Consider the following 16,208-nt stretch of genomic DNA (forward strand, 5'->3'; position numbering starts at 1 on the left):
TGTCCAGTAACTAGACAAGCAATCCCCACAAAAGTCTGTCTTAAGCTTTATTAGTTTAAAGAACCCTTGGATCATTTCTCTTTTAAAAAAAAAAAAAGAAAAAAAAAAAGAAAGGTCAAAATCAGCACTCACTCATTTCCTCCATGACAACCGAACAAACACCCGCTTCAACCAAGTGACAAAAGAAACAGTAAATAAAACACCCTGAACTGTACTTATTAGCTTTAACATTAAAAATAATGACAGGACGAAGACAGACAATTAAAAAAAATATTGAACTTCATGTCAAAAATAAAGAGATTAAAATAAGATGCATCTGAGTTAGAGAGATAAGTACGAGTCTCTATAGTCCAAGGAGTGTGAAGAAATGTTCTTGAGGAATCATTGATTCTGAGATCTGAGGGGTAATCTCGATCGAGGTGGCGTGCTCTCGTTTTCTGCCACCTTTGAGCGGTTCAGGGACTTGTTACTGAGGTTCTCTTTCTTGGACTTCTTCTGCAAAGAGAATGAATCAGTTTTAAACGAAAGTGACCACTGAATTAATAATTGAATATAATTAGAAAAAGAGTCCAGATAGTGGCACAATACAAACTCCGAGAAGGGAGTGCTTTGAAGCATGGTTCTAAAACCCAGGGTAGTTGCAGAGCGACACTGACTTTACCGCAAACAACCATTAAACTGTCCACTAACGTCAACACGACCTTGAAATTCATTCCAGTCATTCAACAGTGGACGAGCCACTGCTGGCACTTTACCTTAAAGAAGGGAACCCTCCCTTCCTCATAGCACATCAGGTTCTCATCTGAGATGGACTGCTGTGTTGAGTTACTGTCACTGGAGCCGCTAACCTCGTCCTCAAGAGAATCCTATCAACAGAAAAAAGCCAAGTGACTTCTGTAGGACATGGAACAAGTATAAAAATCCTCCCTTAGACACACACAGTGAAGTCTGGCTTATCTTTTCATTCCTAGGCCTAGTGATGAATAAGATTTCTGCTGTTCACAGATATAACTGAACCTACTGAAGTGTACAATGCATGTTCTTCTAGTGTGTCGTACCTGTTCAACAGGCTTCTCTTCCTCCTCTGCCTCTGTGACATCTTCGCACTGATTGAGTGCGCTCATTAGTTGCTCCTGCTGAGCCCTGAAGTCCTCCTCCAGCTCCGCCCTGCTCCTCAGTGGGTCCAGGACACGAGGGTATTTGTACTCCTTACGCTGCGGTGTTGTGCCTACAAAACAAGAATGCATGTTATTGCTACGTTATGGCTGGACTGAATCGGTTTCACACAAAGTAACATTACACTCCTACAGAGGCCTTAGAACAGTCACAATTAAAATTACAACATCAAACATGCAGGTACAGTAAAGACAGTGGATATCCAATCCTGGTCCTCTCTGGAGAACCCTGCCCTGCACATTTTGTCCTTTTTTGCTCCAACACACTTGATCCAACAACTGATAACAAGCCTGTCCCAAGATAAACTGGAAGCAGGAAAACACCAAAAATGTAGGGCAGAGATGTTCCAGGGACACTAGTGATGCACCAAACTAAACATTTTGTCCAAAACCAAACCTCAGGACACATTATGCTGAAAACAAATTAACAGTTTACATAAAATAAACTTACCAAAATAATTACAATATGTAGGCTGCAGTACATGCCACCAGAGACAACAAGGCTGTACAATAAATCATGAGTCTCCGAGATATCACGGGAGTGACAACTGACTGAATGGATCAAATTACTTCACATAACGCAGCACCAGAAAGATTACACTACATTATTGGCACAAACAGAAGCCGAATGAGCGTTTCTATATGCTGGGATTGAACGCTGCTTACATAGAAGCCAAGTGACTTAACCATTAGGCTAAATAGCCAATTTCAAAACGTATGCACAGCTCAAAACCTCCATCCTACAAGGATGAAAAAAAATAAATAAATAAAATAATTAATAAAGCATTAAAATGGTTTCGACTGTCACACCAAACATATCCAAGTAAAGATAAACAAGAGTGCATTTCATTCTTAACATAAAATTAAATTTATTTTTGCATCCTTTATAGAAAAAAAATTGCTGAGGTAATGCTGACTCAGTTTTCCAGCACACAAAAATATGTTCGCAGTTTTGATAGTTTCGAAGTTTTATTTTGAAAAATTGTGCTTTTATATTTGTGCATGTTGCTACTTGCCTCAAGGAGGCGTTATTCAACATTATGTAGACATCCAAGAAAAAAACTGGTTCTTCTCAAATCCAGCGAGTCACTATTTTTACAATAATTAACTGCTTCCCATTGTCATTGTGATATCCGACAGCTTTATCAAACCACATTTAATGTAAATATGGTACAGCCCTACAAGACAATTAAAGTTTTTTGTTATAATCTGCACTTCAGACGGAAGGCAGGATACATCGCAGGGCAGACAGACATACACAGTCACACCTGAGGGCAATGTAGCATGTCCAATTGGCCTAAATGCATGGCTTTGGACTGTGGGAGGAAGCCTACGCTGACACAGGGAGAACACACAAACTTTGACAAAATTGATTGTTAATTTTACTTAGACTCGTAGAAACTTTGAAACGGTTCCACAGAGCTGATATCGCCAGTATTGCTCTGCTCAACGTGTTTGAAGACCAATGCAGGAAAGTGAATAATGCTGAAATTAGCTTTGTATCTGAATATCCTGTTCTGCCTTTTATGTTGTGGCAATTACATTGTGGTGTTAAAGGATTAAGCAGCTTGTGTTGATCATTTCTCATTTTTATTACCCCAAAATGATTTGTAAAGTATTACACTGACCTTGCTGTAGGTCTACTTAATCTTATTTGTTTGATTGCAAGGAACAGCACTGGCAAATGAACTCCAGAGCTTAAGTTTTACAAGCTATTTTGAAAATTAACCAATGGTAAGTTCCTGCTGAACTAGTCTCTACAGATGCACAAAAGGCCTACTAAGCTCTCACCGGTGGGCAGGTCCTGTTGGAGCTCGTTGCTGAGGAAGTTGGTGACCGTATCCATGGCTTGTGCAGCAAAGGTGGAGAGCTCATCTCTATGCTGCTGCAGGGTGCCCTGGTCTGTATCCATCTGCAATTCCATATTCTTCAAAATTTCTTCCATTTCCTGCTGCACTGGAGCAAGATGACTTCTACAGTCTTCCACTGCAGCCTGACCATGATGTTCTGCACACTGCATACACAAAGAATCCACAAGAATAAGTTAACAGATCTATGCATTCTGAATTATGATGGAAAGTAAACTGTTCAAAAAAATCATGCTGACAGTAATATACAGGTAAGCATTGTGTGAAAGTGGCAGACATCAGCACCAAAGTTTCACATTAGTGGCATTTCTTAACTTCACAGCTACAATCAAACACTATTATATGACATTACCTCCAGCAGATTCTGCAAGGCAGCCTTGTTCTCCCCAATGAGAGCAAGCTGCTCCTGGGCATGTTTTTCACTCGAGTCTCTGGCTGTGTGGCACCACTTCAGGCCTGACTCTGCCAGAGAGTCCAGAGAACTCTGCAGCAGGCTGCAGTAACCAGCACATTCCTCTATTGACCTCTGTCCCTCCTCCATCACGCCATTCATTTCTCTGATCACACCATCTGTGCAGGAGCTCAAGCGAGAGTGCACCAATGAGGTCTCCTCCTCAGCTTCCACACAGTTGCTGAGGGAGAAGATCAATATTTTGTAGTTACTATACAAGTAACTACTAGTTAGTTATTCACACACGTTTAATAATTCAATTTTTGGTTGGTGGGGGGGGTTGAAAGAGTATTGACAATACTGAAGATACTTTGCAAAACCCTTTTTAAAGTAATAAAACAAGCGTGTTACTATGAAGAACATTCACATTTTACTGCTTTATTAACCTTTGTCTAAGGTATGTTCTGTTGGAAAGGAAATGAGATCATACTGATACTTTTCTGAAGTCTTAATAGCAACTACTCAATAAGTACATAACTAGATGTACTGCTCGTTTTTAAGGACTAGTGCATTCACCCTTAAGATTCCCCTCATTGCTAGACCCTGAAGGTATTATGAGGGGAAATAGGCAAGAGCATGTAACAGTAACGAGAACAGGGACCAGACAGGAGTCTCCAGGACTGCTCCTCACCTCTGTATCGTGGTCTTCAGAGCTTCCATTGGCTCTCTTTGCGCCGCTGTCACTTCCTGCAGCCCTTCAAAGTCCTTCTGGGTGTCCAGAGCCAGGAGGTTCATCTGATTCTGCACACACTGAAGAAGCTGGGCCATGCGCTGCAATAAAGGAACAACCCTAAAGCTTAAAATCAAGTAATCTAGAAAAAGGATCACAGAACTTGAAAACAAAATTACACAGGTTATTACAACCCCAATTCCAATGAAGTTGGGACATTGTGTAAAACAAAAAAACAGAATATGATGATTTGCAGATCCTTTTCAACCTATATTCAATTGAATACACTACAAAGACAAGATATTTAATGTTCAAATGGATAAACTTTTTTTTGCAAATATTCACTGATTTTGAATTTGATGCCTGCAACACGTTCCAAAGAAGTTGGGACAGGGGCAACAAAAGACTGCGAAAGTTGAGGAATGCTCAAAAAAATACCTGTTTGGAACATTCCACAGGTGAACAGGTTAATTAGAAATAGGTGAGTGTCATGATTGGGTATAAAGGGAGCATCCGTGAAAGGCTTAGTCATTCACAAGCAAGGATGGGGTCACCACTTTGTGAGCAACTGCGTGAGCAAATAGTCCAACAGTTTAAGAACAAAGGAATTTAGGGATCATCTACAGTCCATAATATCATCAAAAAGATTCAGAGAATCTGGAGAAATCTCTGCAAGTAAGCAGCAAGGCAGAAAACCAACGCTGAATGCCCGTGACCTTCGATCCCTCAGACGGCACTGCATTAAAAACCCACATCATTCTGTAACGGATATTCCCACATGGGCTCAGGAACACTTCAGAAAACCACTGTCAGTTCGTCGCTCCATCTACAAGTGCAAGTTAAAACTCTGCCATGCAAAGAGAAAGCCACATATCAACACCACCCAGAAACGCCGCTGGCTTCTCTGGGCCGAGCTCATCTGAGATGGACTGATGCAAAGTGGAAGTGTCCTGTGGTCTCACGAGTCCACATTTCAGATTGTTTTTGGAAATCATGGACGTTGTGTCCTCCGGGCCAAAGAGGAAAAGGACTGTCCAGATTTTTATCAGCGCAAAGTTCAAAAGCCAGCATCTCTGATGGTATGGGGGTGTGTTAGAGCCCATGGCATACCCATGGTAACTTGGGTAAAAGAGTGCGGGTACTAGACTGGCCTGCCTGCAGTCCAGACCTGTCTCCCATTGAAAATGTGTGGCGCATTATGAAGCACAAAATACGACAACAGGGACAACGGACTGTTGATCAACTGAAGTTGTGCATCAAGCAAGAATGGGAAAGAAACCACCTCCAAAGCTTCAATAATTAGTGTCCTCAGTTCCCAAACGCTTATTGAGTGTTGTTAAAAGGAAAGGTGATGTAACACAGTGGTAAACATGCCCCTGTCCCAACTTCTTTGGAACGTGTTGCAGGCAACAAATTCTAAATATTTGCAAAAAACAAAGTTTATCCGTTTGAACATTAAATATCTTGTCTTTGTAGTGCATTCAATTGAATATAGGTTGAAAAGGATTTGCAAATCATCGTATTCTGTTTTTATTCATGTTTTACACAGCGTCCCAACTTCATTGGAATTGGGGTTGTAAAGGAAAGTTCTTTTGCCCCCAAAGTCAGTATAATGGTCTAAAAGTGTGGGTAATCATGATGAAATAAATTTAAGCACACTGCCTGTGGAGACATGCGAACGCACTGTTTGGTGTTTGCTGCTGGCCTGGCTGATCTGCTGTTTGAGCTGGTCTTGCTCTGCGTGGAGGGAACTGAAGCCCTGCACAGCCGTCTCCCTCATCCTCGCCAGCGCCTCTACATGACCACCGAAATACGCAGTCATCTCTGCCTTCAGTCCCTCCATCTGAAAGCAGAAAAATTAAAGATCTTCAAAAGGCAGCACGAAGTAGGGTATTTACCCCCATTTATTCTGACAAATGTACATACACTCCAATTATGGTCTAAATTTATGAGTGAACTGGTTTAGACTATAAACACAAACCTTTGCAGCCAATGCTCCATATTGCTGGAGTGTCTCTTTCAAACTGTCATTCATTGCCATGATTGATCTGATGCCAGGCATTGCCTGAGCAACAAGAACCTCTTCCAGGTGTAGCTTATGCTGTTCCTATGGGTAAAGAAAGCAATCAGTACACAAAACACATTAAAAGTAACCTATCCAAATATCTCTAAGAGAGGTATGTCAGCATTTCAGTAGCTGTTCTTATGATCATATTTTACAATAATATTACCATCTTAATAATTAAGTCAATTATATTTACCAACAAAGGTCATATATAAAATTAATTTGTACCTCATTGAAAAATACAGAAATATGGTCACATGTGCATCTACACCTATCCTACCCACTTGTGTTAAGTATGAACTGGCTGCCCTTATAAAAAGAGAATGATTGTGAGGGACAAATAAAAAGTTCTGGTCTCAATCTGCCCTGTTGGCATTCCGCAAAGCAGGATTTCTCAGTAAGCTGGATTTGTGGGAAGAGCCGAAAGTGCAAAAGAACTTGTAGACACAATGATGCAATTCAAGCTGTACAGCAAAACAGAAATAAGACTAGACTTTAAGGATTAACATGGAAAACTTAATGCTAGCAATTAAGAATGCAGTCTTATGGTCCAAGTCCACTGGGGGAATCACCAGAAGTTGGAGCATGAAGTCTCTGCCTTCCTGAGTGAGGTTCTCCTGCTGCTGCAGCCTGCTCTTACAGCCATCCACTCCTTCTCCAACCGCCTCCCTTATAGCACTGTAGGAGCGCATCACTGAGTTTGATGCCTGCTCAAACACACGGCCTGTTCCTCCCAACAGTCCCGCTAAATAAAAAGCAAACTTTTATTAGCGAGTATTAAAGAATTTCTCTCAGAAATATCATGCTTCCAACTTTAAATCGGGAAAGCTTTGACCAGTTGGGAATGAGTGGTATTCAACAAAGGATTTTACACTTAGCCAAATACCCTGAGCCAAAATTAAAGCCTGTACAGTCGGCCTGAGAGAGACAAAACTTTCCTGATTGGACAATTCTCAATTATGGTTTAAAATAAGGCCAGTAACTGACCCACGGTGTGGCGATAGTGGTCCAATATGGCGCTGTGTTTGAGGTTCTGCTCCTTCAGTGCGGTTTGCATGCTGCTGCAGCTCTGCTCCATGCGCTGGCTGAAGCTCTTCTGCACGGTGGTGTTGTGCTGCTCCACAGCTCGCACTCGCTGCAGCTTGGCATGGAGGCCGGACACGTCAGATGTGCTGTTCTCTGCTGTGCTCAACAACTACATCAGAAAATGAAGCAGTTCAGCTGTGGTCACCATGGAGGGCACTACGAAAAGGTCTTATTTGCCAAAATACAGCACAAAGTAGAAATGCATGTTTTAGCCCATCAGTGATAAACGTTCACTGTTCTGATCCCCAAAATGGCGTTAGCAAAGACTTTAATACAGTAGATAGATGTGCACCTAGTGAAATAACACACTACCATGACTTAATAGAGTATGAAAAAAATCTAATGTAAGATTTATGGCCTTCACTTTAAGCCTTAAACAGCAGGCAATGCACATAAACTGATTAAGAGGGTTTTAATTTAAAAAAAAAAAAAAGAGACAGACACAGACACACACACACACACACACACACACACACCTGGCCTGCAGTGCTGTACAACTGCTCCTCAGTGGTCTGCAGCTGAGTGGTGATGAACTCTTCTTGTGTGAGCCTATGCCTGGTATCTTTCAGGTCCTTATGAGCTTCTTCTAGTTGCTGAGTCCTCTCCTGCAGGTCATCGGTGCACTGGTCCAGCCTCTGTTTACTGTCTGAGAACAGCTCCATCATCTACGGCACACACAGACACTTTACTGACAAGCAATACATTTTCCATGAATAAAAGATTCTCTAAAGAAAAACTATCAAAATACCGCATAACCAAGTTATCAAAAGTTTGCGAAGCAGCTTCAATACCAATCATTTCAAATATTACCATCAGCATTCTGTGAAGTTCAATACTTTTATGTTACAAACACACATGCTCAAAAAAGAAAAGCAAAACTCAAAAACTTCCCACTGAATTTCATGAGTTTACCGTAATGCGGAATCAGCCTCAAATATCCGTTTACAATAACCTTTTAGGAAATTAAGCTCAATATAGGTCACTATTTCTCAACTTCGTGAAAAATCAGAGAACGCTTACAGCACACACAAAAGTTAGAAAAACGTACCCGCTTCAGCTCCTCCTCCACTGCAGCGATCCGCTCTGTATACTCAGTAATCTGCTCTTCCTGACTAACCAGTTTACTGCTCATACTCCTGCAAATACAGACAGACAAACACTCAATGCCAACAGTCAGTCTTCCAAACAGAAAATTCCAAATTTCAGACTTAATTAAATCCTAAAGCACCACAGACTCCAGACAAAACTGAACTGGTTATCCGTCCCCAGAATCCTGCCAGACTTTCAAAAAGTACAGAAACCTGCACCTACTCATAGTTCTCAGGAGAGATGTACACCCCGTGTTTGTCACGAGTGGCGGCCAAATCCCGCTTTAGGCGCTCAATCTCCTCTGTATATTCCTGAAGAAAACAAGTAAATTAATAAATTAAATCGACCAGTGTTTACTGAATGGAACAAATTAAAAGCAAGTAGGCCTGGCATAACTTGCCTTGATGAGGGTTCTCTTGGTGAGTTTCTGGTTCACTTCAGGCTTGTTCATGATGTTCTTTGCCCTGTTAGCATAATCCAGCGTACTGAGCGTCTCCTGTGTTTTGTGAGCAAGACATCAGTTTCAGGTATATGAAGTGCGCATGCTCAGGTTTTTTTTTTTTTTTTTAAAGACATTTGCACTCATTTTTATAATTAACTCGCACATTTTACAGACAACCAAATTCAAAACAGTCGATCAGTTTGGTGTCCAAATGTTTAGTTTTACACTGGAGCTACCAGGCCAATGCATTCAACAGGTAATAATAACAACATCCTACCAACATCAACGCTGGGTTTCCCAAAAGCAACTTACCAAAAAGATTTTATGATAAAGCTATAACACTTAACATCCTCTCTACCAGTTAAGATGACCTTTAAAGACACTTTTGGAAAGTTTGATATTTCGGCATGTAGTTTCAACAACAACTATAAAATGAGATGTTTATATAATACATGTAGTGCACCTCACACCTCAAACTAGTACTGATTGTTTATCATCATCAATAGACACTATGCTAATAAAACTAACTACCCATCACAAGCATCCTGAAAGTTATTTAACATTGTGCTTGATCATCTGGAAGGGAAACCCACCTCCAGGTTGATGGAGGCTGGAGAGACAGTAGCAATGATGGAAGTTTTGGTGCGGCCCCCCAGAGAGTCCTGCAGGATTCGGGTGAGTTTAGACTCTCTGTAGGGTACGTGGGGTCCGCGCTCTACCAGAGCTGTGATGACCCGCCCCAGGGTCAGCAGAGACTGGTTTATGTTACCAGCCTCCCGAGCACGCTTGTCCACTGCTCCCGAACGGCCAATGTTCTCGCTGCCTGCAAGATCCACCTGCAGAAGATAAATAAAGTTAAATACATCACTATAAATAAAAAAAGTTATTTAGAAGACATGCATAGAACATTTAGCTGTTCAGTTGCCTACTGCTGGTGCAAAATCACATGAATGTATCCATATAGTTTGATCTATGAGCAAGTATTTACCAAAAAACAGCCCTGTTAGCATATTAACGAGGTTAATATATCAATAGTCAGAGTTAGTTTAGTAAGCTTTATTGGAATTACCATATTCGGATATAGCACTGCCAGAAGTGAGGAACAATGAACCTCATTCACCAACTGTTCTTATCATTTTTAACACCGATTCTGAAATTCACCAACATTTTCTTAATTGAGATTTGAATGTGAAAGCACAGTTAAGAGTACCAAGATGCAAGCAATTTTGCAGTTTAAGAACACGTCACGAAGGTGTTTGCTTAGAACTTCGCTCAAGAACAAATTTAAGAAAGATTTTAAACAAAATAAAACTTAAGACATTGGGTGAATGAGGTCCATTGACTATTCTTGTCCAGTTCTCTGCAAAGCACAGCAAAAAGGCTTGAAAAGCCTCACCAGGTTCAATTTTCCAATCTTCACCAGTTCCTCTCCATCGAGAGTGATCTCCTTCATGTGAATGGTGACTGAGAACACTGAGTGGGAACGACTGACAGAAACAGGGAGAAATTAGCCAACATGAATAGACTCAAACGAATCATCAACTCCAACCAAAAGGATTTTCACCACATGGTTAATAAGATGTACCCAAAGTATGGGATATGACCACACCTGTACATCACACCTTCCTACCTGGAGTAGGCGTTCATTAAAGTGGAGGCAGTTTTCCTCTTGGCAGCTCCTCTCTCCAGGATCTGATACACTTCGTTCTTGTTATGCACTGTGATCTCCTCCAGCCCCTTAACAATTACACCTCTCTGACAAAACAACAAAAGAGATTTAAATAAAAAATTAAATAAATAATATTTAAAAAAAAAAAAAAAAAAAAAACCAATCAAATAACTCAGACAAGGACTAGCTGTAGCGGAAGAGCTTGGCTTGCTTATTACTGGTGTTAAGAATACTTACATTCCTCATTAGAATAACATACTATAAGCATCAATCTCTGAGCTAAACTTTGAGGAAAACATTTCACTGCATCACAAAAACTCAAGACCATGATTCGTTAATTTTGTATGATTCTGAATGAGCCATTTTTATTTTAATATTAAAAATACTCAAATTTGACAAGAGAATCCACTTTTATTGGAGGAATATAACCAATATTACAACTTGAGGGACATTTACATTAAAAATAAGCTAAAGTTGTATTTAGATAAGAACACTAAATATTTCAAAACAACAATTCTAAACTGATGCACCTTGACTTTTTGTTATATACTAGTAAGCATAAATGCACAGACTACTCAAAAGTAAACTTAAATACTTACACAAAATATTAATTTATGGCTGCATTGTGAATGGATTAGAGAGACTGACCTTGTTCCTGGGGTCATCAAACAGTTGCAGTCTCTCTGTGACATCAGGTGAAGGACTGAGCAGGTCAAACAGTTCTTCGTTGTAGATCTCTAGCAGGGAGACCTTCACAGAGAACTCCGTGCCGTTATTGGTCAGCTTCTCAAAGATCTGGTGAAGCGTGCGAGGGATAATGCCAGCCAGAGGATCCTGGGGGAAGGATCAGAATGGGTCAAGTGTGCACATGAAAGACAACTTGTTTTGTGAAAGAAAAGAAAAGAAAAGAAAAAAAAACAAAAAAAAAACTTATTTTACCTCCTCCCAAGTAAACTCCTCATTGGGGGATCTCTCTCCTTCCATCGTAAAGGTTTTGCCTGTGCCAGTCTGTCCATATCTTAAAAGCACAGACAAATCAGCATTAAAACCATGTTAATACTGAAAGCATAGATAACCTCAAAAAAGGCTCAGAGATAGCGGTCCGAAAAGCCACTCACGCAAAAATTGTGCAGTTATAACCCATAATAACCTCATCCAAAATGGGGCACACCACACTCCTGTACACGTCTATCTGTTTTGCAGACGGACCGAACACCTGCACATTTAAAAACACGAACCAGGATTAGATGAAGGATATGAACTATAGCACTGCACGTGAACGAGGCGGAAACCGGCCTGACACTCACCATGTCAAAGGTGTACATTTTCCTTGCCGTTTTGTCATTGACTCCCCCCGTCCGAATGGTCACCTCTTTCCTGTTCTGGTCACACTCGATCACTCCATGTGAATTCGATTTGCGCTCCACAGCATTGAAGGGCCTGTGTGACAGCACAGTTTAGTCAGAGAACCAACAGCACAGTATTTACCACGAATGTTCCACTGAAATGAAACTCACCTGCATCGTACAACAACTTGAATATTCCGCCCCTTCTCTTCCTTTTTGGCAGCCGGTAATGAAGACATTGTCAGAGAGCGTCTCCTAGTTGAATCCAAGGCTCCAACAGTCTCTGACCAAATGCCTTACTGAGTTTTATTGTAAGAAAAACAAATAAATATAAATAAAACAAAAACATGGATTACACAATGAAGAAACACTTGGACCTGTTTAAGTAATTTGTTTAGCTAAATGAAATAATCCTACTTGTATTTAAAACTTTTTAAAGAGATCAATAAAGCAAAAAGACCATTCCCACCACAACACAACTCTGAAAAAGCACATCTTCGTGGCCAATTCGTTGAAACAGGCTGGCCGAAAAACCAAAACAAAAACCGAAATGGGCTAATATTATAGAAAAATCAAAATAATTTTGACGGCCAGATTGCTTTGTACCACGGGCCTGATCCAGCCCATGGCCTTGCGTTTGACACACGGGCTCTAACAGTAGCTCTAACATTAAAGGCGTCAGTGGTCAGTTCCTAAAAACAGGAACTACTGTTGACATAACATTTTAAAACTTAGAGGCTTTGCAAAAAAAATACAGAAAGAAGAAACTACAACATTAAAAATTAAAGCAAAGTTATTTGATAATCACTTCTGTTCTAGAGAAAGTTATCAAGGCAGAACTCTTCACAGTGGTGCAAGGAACCAAACATCCAAAGTTTTCACGCTTCTAAAAGCTTCTTCACAGACGCCAAATGCTTACGGGTTGGCCGTCTGATTCCTGAGACGTTGTTTTACAATACATCTGAGAAGGCTTTAAGCCTAAAACGCATTTTAAAGCAGAACAGTACATGGAAAGCATTATACGGAAAACAGTACATAAAGAAACCCAACTCTCGATTCACGGCTATTTAACAATTATCAGCAACGTATATCAAAACTCAACATGCGCAGTAAATATAATGCCGATATTTGTATTGTATCCCTACTGTAAAGAAATCTGAGCCAGTTGATTTCTCTGCAGCACACAAATTTTGAAATCTTTAAGCATCCATGGAAATCCTCAAGTAAAATTCATGTAGATAAAAGGCTTGAAGTCTAAAAATAAGTTATGTAGAACGGCTAATTAACAGCCGAGCAGTCCAATGGTTACCCATAGCAGCTTTAACATAGTTTTGAACACTTCAACTTAAATATAGGTCTTTTAAATTCAGTGGCCGAGGACCTGAATACGACAGATGTGTTGATACATCTGCTGCTCAAGACCAAAAGCCCTAGTTCTCTGTGATAAATCCTTTTCTGTCCAAGACGGAGACCCTTATAGCCCCAGCACATGGATCAGTTTGGGCTTCCTTTCACTGCAGGACACAGCTTTGGCTCCTGTCTTCATAACGACAGTGGTCATCCAGAGAGTTTTCTGGCCATTTCATTCAACATACACACTTAAAGATGGATCTTCAACTGTTATTTAGCAAAAAGGAATGGTTCTATTATTGAACCAAGAACACAATGAAATTTGCATGTAATGGTTCTGTGCGTGGTGAAATCATTCTTGATAAAGTGATGCACATGATTCATAGCACCCAAAAGGGCTCTGTTGTTCTTATTTATAGGTTTTACACAGAACCATACACACTACACCATCTCCATCAATATGAAGAACCACTTCACCACGCAAGAAAACATTTAACGTTAAGCATTAAATTACATTTACAGGTTAGTGGTTCCAAACAGACCCACTGCTTTACTAAAGAACATTTTAAGTGTGTATAACTCAAAAACATCAGCTAACTAGGTTAAGCAGCTGTCGCTACACCCGACTGACCAAAATGTTAGCGGGAATTTAAATGGATTCTCCTCTGCTCTTGTTCTAATTTATCCGTTCCACCTTAAATAACCTACAGCAGCAGTAACATTCTGGCGACTAAACAAGAAGCTGGCGAACAGCTTTAGCATCGTTCTGCACTTCACTCAAAATGTCAGAACATTTTTGGAAACAAAATGTGAGAGAACATTTCAGTAAAACGCGCTGACTTACCGGCAACTATTGTAGCGATATTAAAACATGAAAACACGGAAATGTAGTAAAAGCGTTTTAACTACCACAGCCGGCTCATAACGGTAGAATAAATAGCTACAACAAAATAGAGAAGTCGAGCTAACAGGCGTTCATAGAAGTCGCCAGATAAGCAGTGAATGACTAAAAATGAAAAGGGGCGAAACAGATAATGACAATAAAGAAGAGCCCGAGTAAAGTCAAACAAATAAGAAACGCAAACGAACGTCAGCTACCCGCGAACACCTCGCCATAGGCGGATTTACTGACTTAAGACGTCCGACTTTAATTCACAGCAGAGATGAGCAAGCAAACGCCTTTTTACGGCCCAAATACACGGATAACGTCAATGTAACTAGCTAATTGATCTCTGTAAAATGAAATACACCTACTTGAGGACGGAACAGTTTCCCGTCGATACCTCAGACGTTTTTTAAACCTCTCGCCAATGTTGTTTCAGCGGGACCCGCTAACTCTCATACGAACACTCAAACAGAACCAGGGTGAACGGTTACTCACTTTGAATGTAGCGCACCAGCAGCTTTCAGCCAATCAGCGGGCAGAAGCTCTTCTGCTTGGCACGCTATTGGTCACAATAGCAGAAAACGGACAGCAGAGTTCAGCCAATCACCAGGCAAATAACACCTACCTGCAACGCTATTTGCCATATGTAGCCAATCATGTAACGAGTTTTTCTTGCTTGCAATGTTATTGGTCACTGTGGTGACGGACTGAAGGCGGGCTCGCGTGTAGCATCACGGGAGCTCATGGCGGTTTGAAATGTGTTTTGAGCTTGACGTGCTGTGTACGGTCACTTTCATCGGGATTTTAGACACTGCGAAGGCATTTTAGTGATGTTTTAAAGCGGAGTTTTCCATATTTCTGCAGAAGTTTACTGTTGAGATGTAAAGAAGGTCAATCAGGGAGGTTTGGTGTGAAATGTGCTGTTCTAGAGAAACTTAGAGTTGTTTACAATGGTGGTGATAGGAACCAGACGTCCGCCTCTAAAAGCTCCTCTAAATGCAGAGCTCGAGTTAAGTGATACTTTTTTAATCCCACAAACGGGGAAACTCCACCTCTGCATTTAACCCATCGGTGAAGTGAAACACCACATACACACTAGTGAATACACACACACTAGGGGGCAGTGAGCACACTTGCCCGGAGCGGTGGGCAGCCCTATCCACGGCGCCCGGGGAGCAGTTGGGGGTTAGGTGTCTTGCTCTAGGACACCTCAGTCATGTGCTGTCAGCATTGGGGATCGAATTGGCAACCTTCCGGTCACAGGGCCAGTTCCCTAACCTCCAGCCCACGACTGACCCTTTTTTTTTTTTTTTTTTTTTTTCTTTTTGTTCACAGTGTTAGTGATAGGAACCAGACATCTCATGCATTTCACCTCTTATTCTCCAGGGTATATTCAGTTTTTTCAACCTGAATTTACACGACCGAATCGTAGGGCAAATTATTCAGTAACTGCATGAAATAAATGTACATTTTTACATCACAAAAGCTCCTCTTAAATTAATAGAAAATGTGTTTTATGATCACACATATTGCTATATGCTTACAATTTACTGCTGAAAGCCAAAAATCTTTTACAGAGCACTGAAGAGACGGTGTCTGTTTATAGTCTATAGACTTTCAGTAGAAAAAAAAAAGTGAGTTCAGCTTCTTTTATTATAAGGGTTTAAAATTACATCACCCATCTATTTGACTGGAAAGAAGACAGTTACAGCTCTCGTATGACACCCAGCTGAATGAAACGTATGAAATATGAAAGTTATGAAGAATATGATGATGAGCGGAACCACCAGTGGTCTCAAGGAGTTGAAGAAAGAATTATGTACAGAAAGAATTGTGACGATTTTTAGTACATAAACCCACAAGAATGTTGTCAGTGGACCTCAGTGGAGAAAATATAGAAATATATAGGACTTGAGCCCTACTTGTATACCTTTTAACAAGAAAAGGCCCTGTCCTTATATACTTAGTAGCTGCATTTAGTAGCTGCATCACATACACAGGCAATTTAATTGAAACAAATTAAAATGACTGTTTTCTTTAACCACAATCAAACATTTAAAATAAGAATTTTATGAAGACCATTACTTCAATATGCGCAAAACTGTTTATGC

General features: G+C 40.5%; 1 protein-coding gene across 1 annotated transcript; it reads right to left on the reverse strand.

The window, feature by feature from the left end:
- Positions 1-31: 31 nt before the first annotated feature.
- On the reverse strand, positions 32-14,554 carry kif11 (kinesin family member 11). The gene is made up of 23 exons (XM_017704918.2): positions 14,466-14,554; positions 12,033-12,160; positions 11,823-11,955; positions 11,634-11,731; positions 11,455-11,533; positions 11,164-11,349; positions 10,477-10,601; positions 10,243-10,333; positions 9,440-9,682; positions 8,805-8,900; positions 8,627-8,715; positions 8,364-8,451; positions 7,792-7,980; positions 7,217-7,424; positions 6,802-6,974; positions 6,146-6,271; positions 5,849-6,007; positions 4,126-4,265; positions 3,396-3,675; positions 2,967-3,189; positions 1,059-1,228; positions 756-866; positions 32-495 (listed from the first exon to the last, which is right to left on the reverse strand). The coding sequence occupies exons 2-23, from the start codon at positions 12,098-12,100 to the stop codon at positions 382-384; spliced, it is 3,189 nt and encodes a 1,062-aa protein (XP_017560407.1). The 5' UTR covers positions 12,101-12,160; positions 14,466-14,554; the 3' UTR covers positions 32-381.
- Between the last annotated feature and the right edge of the window lie 1,654 nt (positions 14,555-16,208).

This window comes from Pygocentrus nattereri, chromosome 10, assembly GCF_015220715.1.
Source record: "Pygocentrus nattereri isolate fPygNat1 chromosome 10, fPygNat1.pri, whole genome shotgun sequence".
In the NCBI taxonomy this organism is placed as follows: Eukaryota; Metazoa; Chordata; class Actinopteri; order Characiformes; family Serrasalmidae; genus Pygocentrus; species Pygocentrus nattereri.

What these genes read in the sequence shown, in the direction of transcription:
- kif11 (XM_017704918.2), bottom strand. Translation starts at nt 12,100, where the DNA reads ATGTCTTCATTACCGGCTGCCAAAAAGGAAGAGAAGGGGCGGAATATT. An exon ending in CAAGTTGTTGTACGATGCAG is followed by an intron (nt 11,956 to 12,032) that starts GTGAGTTTCATT and finishes GCTGTCACACAG; the next exon opens with GCCCTTCAATGCTGTGGAGC. An exon ending in CCACTATCGCCACACCGTGG is followed by an intron (nt 6,975 to 7,216) that starts GTCAGTTACTGG and finishes CTTTTTATTTAG; the next exon opens with CGGGACTGTTGGGAGGAACA.